Raw genomic sequence first — 16,966 nt, 5'->3', positions numbered from 1 at the left:
ATTAGATGATACATGGTTTTCATTTTCCAAGTGTGGAAACCGTTGCCGTTGAATTTTTCCACCTTTGCTTCTATTTTGGACATTTTTTTAAAGTGGAGAGGTCTTACTGGTGACTCACATGGCAATGTCTAGCTCCAATTACAATGAGTATATGAGATTACAATCAGGTTTTTGAGCAATGGAGATCCACATACAACCATCCCTTTAGGCCTTTTAATCTAATAGTGTGAGAGCAAGCTTTAAAATAAACTAGATTTAGTTCAACTAGTGTGAATAAGACTTATAAAGAACTAGTTTGCAAATTGTAATGTGAATGGGATGAAGAATACTAGTTTGGCCAAGTGTGAAAAGAAGTTTTGAGAGATGGATTTTTTAAAAACCTTAATAGTAAAGGTAATAAAGAAAAGCAATTAAAAAGCTTATCGTTTTACAAACAAATACTATTGTAGCCATGTGGGATTCGTCTAGGTTGAGATGATGTCTTCATTGATGTCGAGCTGGTACACGCACACCTTCAATAGCAATCGATCAGATTTGTGAGCTCCAACTTAGCTAAACCAACTTCTTCTGATTTTTCTCTTTGTCTTTGTCTCTAATTGAGAAGGAAGATTTTGAGTTTCTTTAAGAAAACAAAGGCTTATCATTTGCAACCTATGATAGTTTTTGTCATTGATTGATTGTATCAATACTTTGATATGCAAGTCTTCAACTCTCCTCTTCCTTCTAACTATTGTATGGAAGTAGCCCCTATGCTTCTTTGATAAGCAAACCTCTAGAGCTATAGGCAGCCCCCTTCTCAAGCTAAGCCTAAGCTTGAGTAAATCCTATGCTTCTTTGCAGGAAAAACCCTTTCTTGAGATACAAGTAGCCAACAATACCACAATTGATTGAAATTGTAAGCCAAGTGTTTCAATGGTTGCAAACCCCTCCTTCTTGGCAATAGGAGCTCTCTAAACCAACCAAAATGATGATAAAATGAGAATGAACTTGCTTATACCTTCCTTGAGTGAAGCCTTTTCCAAACTTTAATGAGCTTGATACTCTTCAAGAGCTTTCCATCTCCACACTTTGAGCTTCTTGGAAAGCAACATCACCGCTACTTGGACACCTGAACCTTGAATTGTAGCTATGGAAACTCCCACAACCACATAGCCTCTAGAAAGGAGGCTTTGATACCATGTTACAAAATATGGTTGATTAAGACTAGAAGAGTAGATTATGGGGTAAAAAAGAAAAATAAGAATGAGATTATGAAAACATCAAGGAGACTTGATTTGATAGTGAAGCAAATACATTGTTTTATAGCTTTCTCACATGGACATGCACCTTGCTCTTTGCTTATAGGATTTAGTTACATGTGTCTCTTGCACTTGTACCTCTAGCACCAGACGTACATTTTAGCATCCCTCTTGTCCTCTCCTTCTCTGATGCATGGAGCATTGTGGCATGATCAAGGAGAGAGGTGGCACAAGCTTGGAGCTTGGCACTACATCAAGGTCTAAGAAGCAAACTTACTTCATGGGGATTCAAGGGAGTTAAGATTATTGTGGTTCAATTGACTACACCGAGTTGTGCTCATTGTGAGAGGACAAGCATAGCCTACTTCCATCAAATGGTTGCATAGACTAGAGCTCATGTTATTAATAAACCAGATAACTAGTGATGAAGTGTAAGGGAGCACCTTGTTGCTTGCTACACGACTGTGCACATGCACACGTGCACACGCACACGCACACGCACACGCACACGCACACGCACACACACACACGCACGCACGCATGCACGCACACGCACACGCACACAAACATAACATGTATACAATGCACACATAGAGGACTTCATCTCTAGTGTACAACTTATACTTAAGTGTATTACGTAGTCACTTACAATTATTATAATCAAATGTGATTATGTGCCCTCTATTTGTATCATATGAATGACTAAAGCTAGTTGTTTGAACAAATATATATTAAAATGAGTTGGTGAAAAGTTTGACTTTTTGCCACTAAAACTACATTTAGGAGGATTTCAAAATGATTCAATGTATGGGGTTAATCTTAGTGATTGAATCTTGTAATTGTGCTTATTCTTCGTTCGTTTCTAAATGCCCCTTCATGCCATACTTATTGTCTTTATCCCTTCATGTCAAATCTTCATGTGTTATCACTAGTTTGAATATCCAGGCCAATGATGCACCATATCATCCATAACATTTATCATGTCTTTCTATGGTGTTTGGGCCACCAGTGGTGGGGAATGGGGGGACAGAGTAACATTTTCGAATTGGCAATGCAACCATATATCAACAAATTTGTTGATATATTAGACGTGATATATTTTCTTGTGTGATGGGCTTCTCAATCTTGTTAATAAGACAATTAGATTGTATTTCCATCATTTGTCTTTTGTAGAGGTCCCAACATGAGGAAGATTCGTAATTAATATAAATAAACTTAAGATAATCTTGTTAATAAGACAATTAGATTGTATTTCCATCATTTGTCTTTTGTAGAGGTCCCAACATGAGGAAGATTCGTAATGAATATAAATTAACTTAAGATAGCAATAAAGTGAGACTAGATTTAAAACATGAGACCTTTCTACACCATACAAAGTTCTAGAGCCAAATTAAATTATCACTCTTAATGCGGCATTTGAATTTTTTATGAGTATGAGATTGATAAACTTGCAACCAATCTCAATAGCTTTTCATTAGTGAGAGATGCAAATGGTGGCACTATGGGATAGCCCATGATCGTGAGTTGGGCTTCATTTCAATCAAGAGTACAATATACATGTGGAAGCTAAGGCTTGTTATACTCCAAATGACGAATGCCCATCTTGCAAGTATTAACTAATCAAAGTACTTCTTTAGGGGCTGGGAGTCCACGGTCCTTTACACACCGAAGAGGAAATGACGTATTGTTTACCTACTAAACAGGTGAAATCCCTGCCCACTTTTGGGTACGGAGTCTCTCCCACTCAATTTGTAAAGTGACGGGCAAGGATGCACTTTTTGCATTTGCAACCAATCAAAAAATTTATAAACATGTTATTTTTCACTTTTTTGCAAAACATGTCCTTTCAGTGTGTAAAGGCTTTGTGCCCATGTCCACACCCAGTTTCAAAAATTGCGTGCTCGCACTTTGGGTAGGGATTGGGCATCCATCATTTGGTATGTAACCAACCTAAGAAACATAGGCTCCTATGTTACGCTAAGGAAAAGATTTACTTGTTCGAAGATAAAACACACATTGGAATGCTTGCAAGGGGGCTCATCTAATCCTAATATTAGCCAAGAGAGTGAGCAAGTGACACAATGCTGGCATTTTTCCTATGCATAGATGGGATAGGTTGGAAGATAAAACACACATTGGAACGCTTGCAAGGAGGCTCATCTAATCCTAATATTAGCCAAGAGAGTGAGCAAGTGACACAATGCTGGCATTTTTCATATGCATAGATGGGATAGGTTGGAAGCTCAATAAATAACGTGACTTAACTTCATTGAAATCCTCCTCCTTGGTGACCCTACTAAGGATGAGGACCAACCAAGGGTTCAAGTCGGCAAGAGTGTGGACTCAAAACAAACTCATGAGCACTAGTAGGACTTGAACCAATATCCTCATGATTATAAGGCCAAGTGTTGATTGCTAGGCCATATGGTTTGGAACATTGCAACTTGAAGCATGGTACAAAGTGCTCCAAGGGTTACAAGAAAATTTCCTCTCTTTTTTTCCCAATAAAGAAGAAGATGCCCTGGTCCCTTGGGCATTGGCAAATGCTATATTTAAGATTATAGTTGCACATTATAATTATAATTATAATTTATTAGCTCAAGTGTGAAACGATAAGGGGCTTTGAATACTTAAGGGGCTGCCAATAATACTTTGGACGTTTTAGACTTCCGTGCACGAGAAATTCGCCATCGACAAGAAGCGAAGACGTCTAGGATGCAGATAGCAGCCTTCGACTCGAATTTGTCTTTGGCTTCACGTGCTCACAAAATATCTATAATAAAGATTCTGTGTTTATGGCCGGCTGCTTATCGGAATGATTGTATCCTGATGAATCCTCGTCTTTTCAAGCTAAGTCTTCGAGCAAGACAGTCTCAGAGACACAGAGAATTCCTTCCCTAGACAGCATATCTCAAGCCTTAGGTGCAGCATGAGACAACAAGTCTGTGTTATGGCTGCCGTATCCACAGCCTAACATGAATTGGGATAAGGCTTATGCAACTTAATATTCAAAGCATAAGACATCGATGCCAGTATATGGCTGCTGTATCCACAGCCTAACATGAATTGGAAAAGACTAAGGCTGGCAACACCATGGGTGCCTCTGTTTCGAGCGAGTATGGTGGGTCTTCTGGTGCAGCAGTCCGAGTAAGGCACGCAGGTGGGTATCTTGAAGAGTATGATAGGCCAGTAAGTGCTCTCGAGCTCATGCTCCGCCACCCTCGGCATTGGATCACTAGCTCTGAAGTCTTCAGGTCTGAATGTGCAGTCAGCTCGATCATTGCACCAGAGTGTGTTTTGAAACCAGGGGAGACGTACTTTGTGGTGCCCTCTCACACCCTCCTTAGTAGAATGCTCAAGCAGGGAGTGCCTACTCCTGCTTTACATACTCTGCTGGTCAGACAAGGCGTGAACATCAAAGATTTTGACTCCAAAGTGAAGCGCTGTGACCATAGGCATGGTGGGGATGTGGCTGAAAGCAAGGGCATGGCTTGCTCGTATGAAAGAAAAGACACCGACAAGACTCCACATTCTGACCATCTGTGCAATGTTGGGGTTGCCTATGCAAGAAAAGATACTACTAAGACTGACCTTGGGCAGGTTCAGGCAACTCAGCAGTTGCAAGGTAAGCTTGAAAATTTAAGGGGGAGACGAGCCACCTCAGATATTGAGACTCATAGAGGTCCTGCCAAGCCTCAGGTGGCCACAGCAGGATCTGTGAGTGCCACAGGGCATCTAGTTGGTCTGAGTAAGGCAGGGCAAACTGTGAGCTTGGCTTTGGCACAGGCCACCGATCATGGGAGGGAGTTTAGTGCAGAGGATACGTACAGTTCATTGCCTTTGTCCACTACCAGTGAAGCAATAGGGACACCTGTTGGTAAGCTGTGGTTGGAATATAAAAGCTTTGAAGGGGAGAAGCATGATATAAGCAAGGTTTTTCTGAAATCCAAAGACAGTCAAAGCTTAGTTGTGGACTACACCTCAATGGAACTTATCAGCTCCAAAGGTAAGGCCTGTTTGAAATCCAAAGACAGTCAAAGGTTAGCCACAGACCATACTTCTACGGAACCTATAAGCTCCCAAAAGCATGCCACAGGCAAAAGCAGTCAAAGGTTAGTTGCGGACTACACTTCAATGGAACATATCAGCTCCAAAGATGATGTCTGTTTGAAATCCAAAGACAGTCAACGGCTAGTTGTGGACTACACTTCAATGGAACATATCAGCTCCAAAGATGAGGTCTGTTTGAAATACAAAGACAATCAAAGGTCAGCCACGGACCATACTTCTGCGGAACCTATAAGCTCCAAAAAGCATGCCACAGGCAAAAACAATGAGTTTCTAAAAGCTGTGACCCATTTTGCTGACATGATTTTTTTGGAACCTGAGTCCATGAGAACCTCAAATGCTAAGGATCATATTGCAGACAATCAAGTCCAAGCCATGGATTTTTGTCCTAAGCAACAAATGCAACCTTATCAGAATGATAAACAAACAGAAAGAAATGGGACTTTAACCAGGAGAAAAGAGCAGGGGGAAAGGGAACAGTTAGCTGTCATGCCAATCCAGAGAGACGAGAACAAGTCATCCAGTTTAGCAGACCTCATAATCAGATCGCCACTAACCAAGCCATGTAATGAGGCAACTAAATCAGCAACATTTCCATTATCATCTTTTCTGTGTCAGCCATCATCGACATTGTCATCGTCATCTTTATCATCGCCATTACCATCTGCAGCAGAATCATCATTGTCAGCAGGCACAACAACTATATATTCAGTGCAGACTCCCATCCTGCCAGTTAATGGAAATTCACTGGACCACCATCATTTAGCATCTGGAAGAAATGACAGTAGTACAGTCTGTTCCCAGCAACCTCTTGACCAAAGTAGCAGTAATGATACTAAAACCCGTATAACTAGAGCAACTCAGAAGAACCTCTCTGACGTTGAGATGCAAGCTCTAGTACTCCGCACTGTTCGCAGATTTACCAGATGTCGATCTAGGTCACGGTCTAGTTGGCAGCCCACCCTTCCACCTGTGTATGAGTGTGCTTCAGAGTAGTTACTAGACCAGCATGATGTGTACTGTTTACTTAGGTGTCATAGCATCTGCAACAATGTGTGTCCCATGCACGTGTTAGTGTCTGTATTTAGACCACATTATAAGTTCAAATGTTTAAGCACCTGTCTTTCTACTTCTTTTTCTCTTACCAAAAACCCAATTAATATGCAGATGCATATAACTGCTTTGGATAAATGGCCCAATGTTTGTCATATGATACTACACGCATGCTAACATCTCTACCTGGGTAACAGGGTGAACTTTGCCAGCCATTTCTATGCTAAAAAATATCAGAGAGCAGTTAAAATGCGAATGCACCAGAGCCAGACCTTGGGCATTTTGGATGTGTGGTCCCAAGCAATTTCCAACTGGCCAAGCTATCTCTAAATGTCAACTTGGAGAGCTAATGATGAGACAGAGCTTCTATTACACGAGTTTATTCTAATCAATAAAGGCCAAGTTGTACCTTCGAACTACATAAATTGTGATTGTTGCATGAGATGTTGCTACAAATAAAACTTATGACTACTAAAATTTGACTTTTGGTTTCAACAAGCAAGCAGTCACTCATACATGATGCTTTGAGCATGCTGAACAACAGCTTTGGAATTGCCTTCAGCATACTAGGACATTAGAGGGGATATGGTCAAAATGCATATGGTGCACTCACCTTCGGCTGCATCTGCAAAACTGGTGCCATTCTGGCAGTGGCTAACAGGGGGCAGAATGACATTGTGTGAGGCCATCGTATGGACCTTCAGGTCTTGTTAAGATGTGATTCAACTTGATCTAGTTCAATATGTCCAAGCCAGCTAACTCTTAAGAATCAAGATGCAGCTGATGCTGACCAATACATTGACATCTGAAACCTCAAGAACCTTGGCAGGTATGTCTTAGCCATCGCAGTCATCCTATGTTGATGTGTCAGCAACAAGATTTGAAGCACGTATTCTAACACTCTGAAATGGCTCATCCCCAGAACCATGACAATCAGGAAGAGCCAATGGTTTGGGCACCCATTGATCATGGGTCAAACCTACTCATTTCACAGCTCTCGTGGAGCAGGGAATTTTGGTGGTGGGCACACCCCAAGAGCAACTTATAGTGTCCTAGGAATAGCCAGTGGTGCACTGGAATCTAATATATGGACCCTTGTCGTGACTGGGAAATGCATTTCATATGATTTCTTTATGGTTGTTCGAAGGCATATCATCCTGGCACACCAACATTCTCGGGTGCATTTTCAGATTGCTAACGTATCAACAACCCAGGTCAATGTGAGATGCTACATGAAGAACTAGGAGGAAATTCACGTACACTCGGACTAAAACACATTTGAAACTACATCTTCAGAACTGCGCATGCTCCCGTGTTTACAGAGAGAATCCAAAAACCAGAATATTTTGCTTCAATCATTGTCCAAGCTAGAGGCTGGTCCTGGTTCTTGAATAATCTGAGATTCCTGGATTCTTGCACTGTTTGCAGAATCCTGGAGACTCGACACTTTTGGTCTAGACTACTGGCATGTTGTAATGTACTTTGGCTTAGGGAGGAGTGGTTACTGCTGATCCAGGTCCAGGGAACGTTATCTTGCTGAGCTGCCTTGGCACTGGAATGATGAATCATACTATTTCTAGTAATCCAGAAGGCTAGTTCAAGAGCTTCCTAGTTCAGCTATGAAGCCAGGTTTTTTACATACCAAGAATGCTTTTGAGGAAATCAGGTCCCATTTAGTCAGACCCCATTGCTTGATGAGCTGCTGATTATGATACCACGGAATCTGCAGGAAGAATTCAAGCCACAAGGCCACTAAATACCTTGTTTCTAAAGGGTTCCAAAGCAAGTGGAGCCATGCATCGAGTTTCCTTTAGAGTTCCCCTTGTGGGGAATGACTCCCGATGCTTGCACGCTTTTCCAAACTAGCTGCAAAACATCTGGTCTCAGTCCAAAACATTGAAACTATGGGCAACGCCTCAAGGCGAGTCCTAAGAACCAAGTTTGGGTAACATTTCACCAAAAAGTTGTAAGCGCACAATTGAGGACTTAGTTTCCTAGAGACTCTTACATATGAGTCACTAATACTACCCATGGGCACTAAGAACACCGACCTAAACGATGCTACATTTTGGACTTCCAAATAAATTGGAGTTTTAGAGATCTTAGAAGATTAACCAACTTCATGGTCATGGAGTCAAATCCACCCTTGTCACCAAAGAGTGCTAGTAGTCTTCATGCCAAAAGAGTCCTAGAGCTCAGAAAACCTAAGCCACTTTTAACTTTCCTCCACACAAGTTTGACATGGATAAATCCCAAAACAAGTGCATTGTTGTCTCTTGGATAGTAGGGGGAGATGGGAAGTATCTTGGACAATCAACTTCCAAGAGGTAATTCATGAGTCACCACTTTACACAATAAGGTGTTTAACTTGTTAGTGGAGTAGCTCCAAAGTCCTTTTGACCTTCCTCTTCCATGTAGCCACCTTAGCCATGGGGAAGTGTTTTTTCCAAGTACACCAAACCTATATGAAAACTCTAGGAGAGGGCCATGTCCAATCCCTTGTTTTCTAATAGATCCATAATTTATTGCCACTATGCACAGCCTATGCATCAACTATCAAATAGCTTCCTTGCCATTGCAATAGTATAGAGCATACATGAAAATACATGATTTTAAATAGCAAAGTTGAATTCACCTTAGGTGAATTTCTAGGAATTGCAAAGAGAGAATTCCATGATGATATCAATGTATTATCATGAGGAAGTGTCAAATGGTGGGTGAACCGGTCCTCAATGCCACCTTGTAGAGTGAAGAAGATGAATTATTTTCACATGGCATATAGGGCATTCAAAAGTCTAATGGAATACAAAAGCAAGAAGAAGAGGATGCTGAAAATGCAATGCTATGTAGCTATAATTCCTAAGGGGTAAAGCAGATCATGGATGGAAGATGTAGGAGGCTGATAATAATGCACCAAGAGATTTGTATGTTGCAAGTCCAAATGTCAAAATGACTATTAGGGATGTATAGGATGAGTAGCACTTCTTTGTACACGATGTTTTTATATACCCTATAATTTTTGGGCAACCGTATATCTCTGCAGTCTGCATGGAAACAAAGATACTTGATAATGGATCTCCTTATGCGCAGTAACAAGTCGTGATGTTCAGAAGCAGGCTGTGCAATTTATTATAGTATGTGTGAACCATGAGAGGAATTGTGATAATCTTTGGAAGTATCCATTGCCCCTAAATTCTAATGAATTCAGATAGTCTCACAAAAAGATGGGTTTTCAACAAGTGCCATTATAAAGCGGAACTATGATGGTGCTGAAAGGAAAATGCTCGAACCTATTTTTGTAGATATAGATACTTTTTTCGTAAGGTTTATAGCATTTTTAGAAAAGGGTTTGGTTTGCTTTCAAAAACTTGAAGATATATACAGATATGTAAGGAAATATGTCCATAATGCTCAAGAGAAGTTGAGGCAGAATGGGCTGCTTGAGTCTAATGAATGTATTTCTAGGATTTTTGATGAGTTGTCATAGATTGATACTATGGCAAATATTGCTACTACGATTGATTCTGGGCTGCATACAGGGCATGATATTATCTAGTATGTTGTTTTTATATGTATAGAGAGATATAAGATTTTGAAAAACAAGCACATGGATGTATAGATGAAATATTAGAGGCATGGATTGAAATGAAATACAATCTTGTGGCTAAGAAGGTTAAGCATGTTACTTTGTCATTGCCTTCTCATAGCAAAGAAAAGATTGAGTTAGTTGCTTATCAAAAAAATCTTAGAGACCCAAAGAGGATTAGGCATAAATTTACAACAATGTCTTTAAAGGACTTGAAGATTCGATGCAAGGATTTTCTTACTCGTATAGAGAAACAATGCTTCATAAATATGCTAAAAAACATGGTACAACATTTGTATTCTCAGACACACGAAATTGGATGTGTTGATATTGGTATTGTTGCCCCGATGGTTATTTTCAGTGTCTCATGTAACTTGGAATTTGTTGCCTATTCTTGTGCCAAAAGCTCATTTCCCAAAGCTAATTGAGCTACTAAATGAGAATATCAGAATGGGTATATTGGAGTCATCTTTTTATCCATATTCAAACACGTGGTTCAAATTGAGTTATTGAATGAGAAGATCAGAATGGGTATATTAGAGCCATCTTCCAATCCATATTAAAACATGTGATTCATCATCGTGCCTAAGAAGAATGGGACTTTAAGATCCATATAGAATATGCATCCAATGAACAAAGTGACTATCAAGAATGTTGGGGCTAGTCCAATTGTAGATAAATCTACAAAAGTGTTGTAGCTATGGCTATCTACTCCTCGGGTGATCTTTACTCTAAATATGATCAGTTTTAATTGCCTATTGAAAGCAAGGTCTACAATGAAAATACATATGGGATTGGTTAGGGTATGTACATTCTGTAGGGAGCAACGAATTCAGTTACATATATGATGAATGCCATGAATAAGGTTTTATAGGACTATATATTGTAGATCACTATGCCTTTTCTTGATGGCGTACCAATAAAAGGGTGTGAGGAAGAGACCAAAAATGAATCAATGGATGTAGAAATTTTGTTAAAGTTCACATAGCCAACTATGAGAAAATCTTAACTAGATTGGAAGAGGTGAATCACTCTCTCAAGAAAAATTTGAGTCTTCTGTATAAGAGGAGTCTTGATTGTGGGTCACATGTGTAGACCATATGGAAGAGGCCATGTCCAGCTAAGGTAGATGCAATTGGGAGAATGAATGAAGCTTGCACATATGCTTAGATGTACAGAGATTCTTGGGTACCTATGTATTATATCTCATATGGAATCCACACTTTGATCATGTTGTAGATGTACTATATTAGTTGTTGAGAAAAGCGCAAAGGTTTCACTAGGATATGATGCATACAAAAGTGATGAGAAAGCCAAAATACTTGTTGCAAACATCACCTACACTAATAAAGGATAATTATAAAAGTGGAAGACATATAATTATTATAGTTAGTACAAGCCCTATAGGGATAGGATGGGCAATTGAGGAAGAAAACATGTATATTGTGAGATTTGGAGCCAATGTGTTGAATCCACATCAAAGAAAGTATTTGTAGGTTAAAAGGGAATTGTGGGGAGTGGTTACTACATTGAGGCACATGCTGGAGAATGTGCATATTTAGAGGGGATAGATGTCATGTGGCTTTGAAGGCAAGGCATTAAAATATGAATATATCTTGATTGGAATATCTAGATAGGAAGTTGACTATGTTGCCCATCATATATGCATGTGAGAAGAGGACATAGAGAGAAGGATATTATGGAAACTTGTATGCTAAAAGTCTAGGGCTAGGCATACAGGAGAGAAAAAAGCAAGAGAACTTGGGAGTTACACATGCGAAGAACCAAGCAAGGGCTAGGAATGAATTGAGAGAAAAAGCAAAGTCCGGGAGTTGTACATGAGGAGAACTAGAGGAAGATTTGGAGCGACATAGTCGTGGATGAGTAGGAGGTAGCTAATGCGATTTGCGCTATGATTTTCATGCTACTTATTATTGCTCTCTTCTCTTTTGTGTGTGATGCATGTTTAGCATGCTTCATGGTTGAGGATTGAGGGATTTTTGGGCTTGCTTTGGGGCTAATTTCATAGCATACTTAGGATTGAACTAAACATCTTCATGATTGATTGAGGAAGGCAATGAACAAGGTATTCATGGAAGGACACTACCATGCTATTTCCTACTATTGTTATGTATACTTTGTTGCCCTAAATCAAGAGATATAGTGGACTATTTTGCATGATTTATGGTTCACTATTGTTATGAGTTTTAAGGCTAGTATATACAACTGAAAGAGAGGTATTTTGGTGGCTTGATCTAGGGATTTTCATGTCTGCATGGGCTAAATAAGTTCTGAACTATTCATATGCATATATGGGACTATTTTTGAATTGCAAAGACATTGTTTATACTAGGCAATTGTCTCAAAACTTGATGTATATGCTAATATGTATGCTATATGTGGTTTGGACACAAGGTTATCATAATTATTCATAAGCTACAAGTGGAGTTTGAAGTAATTGGTTCCCTGTTACTACAAGGTATTATCTTCTCTCTTTCCTTAATCTTCTTCTTTAGAAACTAATATGTCTGTGCTTCAAGCTTTTCTTTCCTAAGGCCCATTGCCTTTTGGTCATACATACCAAGTCTCTCGACACCACACCATAATTGCATGCATCTATATTTTTGGATCTAGTTAGCCTAATAGGTCACTTATGGTTTTTTGTAAGGTTGGCATTTCTAAGTTAGGGTTCCCTTCTATTCTTGCATGTATGAAAATGTTATGTTGAGGTCTTATTTTGGTGTTTTATTTTATCATGTCTTGGCTTTTAATATGTGATAGTTTAGTTTCTAACCAAGTCCCTGATCGAGGTTTTAATCAACGTATTGTTCTTAAGGGTCTTCCTATTTCATATGAGAAGTCTAGTACTCCTTATCCCTTTTATTGTCTCTTGCCTAGTTAATGACTCATGAATTCCTTCTGTATTTGAAGTTTTTAAGATTATCTACTTAATATGGTTTCTATCTCTAGGCTTAAATGAGAATGAACACTATCCTTAGGTTATCAAGGTTGATCTTTTAGGGCTTAGAACTTCCTATTGTCTTATCCTTTTCTTGTTTTAGCCCTTCACTTCCACAATTCTTACAATCAATCTCTCCTTAGCAATGCGCAAACGGTCCTTTAGCTTTCTTTATGCTTTATTCCATGCGTGACTATGATTGTATGTAGTGATGCTTTTAGTGATCCTTCAATTTCAATTTAACTTTCAGGTGCCCTTCCCAAGCAGTACCCTACACTTCTAGATATAATTTCCTTAAGACTACAGACTTAGCATAACAATTGCCATGATATGTTAGGGCTTTTAAGGATGTTTTTAGGGTCCATCATTGCAATCAAAGATAGCCAATAGCTTTAATTCTAGGGCTTTTCAAGGTGTTCAGGGTTTCATAATTGCAATCAAAGTAGCCTCTACTTTGTAGTCATGATCATAATGCCCCATTTGGTATTATGTAGCTGGGTCATCACTCGTGATCTCATGGCATTCAAGCAATCTAATCAATATGTGTAGGAAATATTGGTCATCTTGGCAATTTCTAGATTGCATTGGGTTCTATCAAAGATGGTCAATCATGGTTGCTCATCAGTGGGATTAATCTAAAATCACCCAAGGCTTAGTCATGGTAATAATCAACACTCACATAGGGTGTAGTCATATGGGCAATTAATCTTATTGAGTTTGGGATTAATCTAAAGTCTCCAAAGGCATTTTCGTAGTGATGATTAGCACTCACACTTAGCTGGGTAGAGTCATGTGATGATGTGCTAGGGGATAGTCATGTAGAATCAATAGGTGCTCTCATCAATTGTGGTCATCACCCATTAGTCATGAATTCACAATTGTGGTCATGTATGAGATCTCCCACTCTCTCTCCCCCTCGCTCTCAAGCAATGGTGCACAAGAGGATAGACTAGAGGCCAAAAAGGTGGCCGCTCTCAAAAGTTGCACACATGAGAATAAGCTCTCTATTCGAATTTTCACGTTTTATTCATGAAGATTTGGATAAGGTTTCCCACTTAAGTTGAGTATCATCTATCCTTTTCCACTTTAAGCTATGATCAATCCTTTTTCCTTTTTCATGCACTTGACCTTTTGTGGACATAATTTAGGGAAAAATGATTAGAGATTACTTACAACATTACTATCCAATGCAGATCTTCTAGGTGTAACTCTGAGTGATATTACAATTTGCACAGGAACGAGCTCACCTCTCACTAAATGTTTCAAAATTACAATATTTTCTCATCTACATGTACTAAATGGGATTAGATTACAACTGCACTTGATGAACAAGCAATGCCTAAAATAAAATAAATGAAATCCACATCCTCAAAAATATTTTTTGGCATCTGATTTTATATACTTCCAATACTTTGGCTTTAACTTTGTATGCTTTATCACATCCTAAGATAATAACAATATTTATAGTAAGTGAGGAGAGAGAGTTGGGTGTGAATTGTCTCAATATTTAGAGTTAGTATGCATTTTTTGGGAGATGGAGGAAAGGAGGATCAAATCAAACACTACCATTCTTGATGCTTGAGAAGAGGAGATGTAACAAATCATCAACATGAGAAGTTGATCCAAATACACTTATGGACTTCTCTCAACATCTAGCATGCACAATTATAGGCCTTGGGATGATTCACTCTTTATCTCAACTTGCCTAAATGAGAATGTTTATATAGAGAAGAGGGTGAGAAGATAATCACATTATTTAAATATTACAAGCTTTCTTTGCTAAAAAAGGCAAAAGATCATTTGACTTGAGCCTTGTATATCATGCATCCCAAAAGCTAATTATATTTTTTTTACCCCTCTTCTATTTTTCCAAAAGCATATTAGATTTTGTACCTTTTTATGATTTTTCAATATTTTATTGCATCAAAAGCATATTCTTGATATGTTTTCAATAACAATAGTCTAAAGCACTTGATATGGGATTAACATACCATAGAATCGTTGTATAAGGTATTCTCTTAAGATTCAACTCCTCAAGGATTTCTCCCTTGTATAAAGGATCTTCTCAAGTTGCATTTTGAGATACATTATGTACCTTGAGGTGTGGTGGTTGTTTTGAGTTTAGAAGCTTACTTTCCCATAAATTTAATTACCTCATATAGTAAACAATCCTCATAACTTTGATTATCTCATATGGTCCACAATTTCCATAACATTACCTACCTCATATGGTCCACAATCCCCATAACTTTGAAATCTCAAAGCTAGTGAGGTCTTCTCCTATCTCACCCTTAAGAAAATTATGTCTCCTTCCTTGAAGGTATGTATAGTCCTTTGAGGATCTAAGTAGGACATCTATTGGTCTTTGGTAATTTTGATGTCATAGCAAATGGCCTAAACTTGTTGGTATATCTCTTTAAGCATAGGTTAAGAGGGTTCCACTTTGAGAGTGGGGTCCGGAAAATTTAATGGAGTCTGACACTCTTGTCCATAAAGAGCTTAAAATGGGTACAACTTGATCATTGTTGGTAGATGGCATTATAGGCAAATTCCACAAGAGGTAGGTACTCCATACAACTTCATGGTTCTCTATTACAACATGATATCGCGATTCTCTACTACAATAGGATCTTAGGGAGGTTTTTTTTCCCAACTATGAAAACTTCTTTTTTGTTTTACTTAGCCTAGGAAGTTTGGCTAGCTTTCACACAGTGAATCTTCTAAGATAGGGTTGGTTAATCTTCTTAGATAGTTGTCTAATCAAAGTTATACTTCAAATTGATTTTGTCCTTGCCATGCTAAAAATGATGTATAAATTTACAAATCAAGTAATTTACAAGTTCCCACTAATTCTGAAGATTATCTTAAGAAACATGAAAATGAGAGTAGACAAAGCAATGAGACATGCCATAATCTTATTTTTAAGATAAAAAATAAAAAATAATAAGAAAGTAGTTTAAAATAAATATTATTTCATGAAAGTGATTTCTATCTGCGGCAGCTATTGCAAGAAAATCGCAAGAAACACAAAAAAATAGCTGCCAAGATCTCCAATAGCCCAGAAGAATCGTGTTTCTTAAAACAGGGTGACTACATAGTTTTTCTCTTTTTTTAAAGATTTTTCTTAATTCATAAAAATAAAAAAATTGTAGATTCCTCATCATTCAAACTTATTAAAATCATTGTTTCATGGATTTTTCACGATCAAACTCATAAATGAGCATATTTTTGTTGATTCTATAGCAATATACCCATTTTTTAAGGAGAAAAGAAAATACATGGATTGAAAGCCTCAATAATAATTTATTTAGGGATTTTCAATATCAAAGGTCCACACTTGAAAAGTGAAGATGAAACCTAGACATTTATACTTCTCACAATGGTTGATATCTTCCAAGAGATATGTATACACTTGCAAAGACATGACTTGTTCTTATGAAAAGTAGGTTTGGAATACAATGATTTGTCTCCTTATAAAAGTTTGATTTGCAATAAAGACCTCTTTCTTGTAGCATTTCTCAAAAGATGGTTAATAGTCCCAAAATATTAAAAAACCACCACTTTTTCAAAAAGATACATATCTTTAAAGGAAAAAGCAACTCTTTTTTTTTTAATATTTTGGGGTCCCTTTATGAGTCCTCCTCTTTCTTTCTCACTTCATTTCTTCCAAGCACTCAAACATCATAATTGCATGTAAACACTCAATGCTTTAATCTCCAAGGAAGATGTGATTCTTAGCTTCTCTCAAATGTGCCTATATGCTCCTTTAAGATGTTATGAATCAAAGTTTAATATTTCGTTGATACATTGGGATAAATATTTGCATTGTAGTTCACATTCTCAAAAATCTTCAAATTTAAAGAAAAACTCATTTATTTTATGAAACATGAGTTATATTTTATTTATTTTTTTTATATATAGAGGTGGAAGAAGACCCTTTTTTTTGTGTCCCAATATTTCCAAGCTTCCTTATAAACAAAACAAGAAGATGCATTGCTTTATTGATATTCAACATTTTTTCAAACTTAGAGAACATCATTGCTTGCTTATTCTTACAAGGTC

General features: G+C 38.0%; 1 protein-coding gene across 1 annotated transcript; it reads left to right on the top strand.

Annotated features, from left to right (window-relative positions):
* Window positions 1-3,935: 3,935 nt before the first annotated feature.
* Window positions 3,936-7,799, top strand: LOC148038155 (uncharacterized). Its single transcript, XM_087669654.1, has one exon. It carries the CDS (start codon window positions 4,332-4,334, stop codon window positions 6,300-6,302), a length of 1,971 nt encoding a protein of 656 aa, XP_087525780.1. The 5' UTR covers window positions 3,936-4,331; the 3' UTR covers window positions 6,303-7,799.
* Window positions 7,800-16,966: the final 9,167 nt, after the last annotated feature.

Source organism: Lygodium microphyllum, chromosome 3 (genome assembly GCF_053477565.2).
Source record: "Lygodium microphyllum isolate KBCC chromosome 3, Lygodium_microphyllum_v1.1.10, whole genome shotgun sequence".
Taxonomy (NCBI): Eukaryota; Viridiplantae; Streptophyta; class Polypodiopsida; order Schizaeales; family Lygodiaceae; genus Lygodium; species Lygodium microphyllum.
Note: the sequence above shows the minus strand (reverse complement) of the source record. Positions and strands in the feature narration are given on the sequence as shown.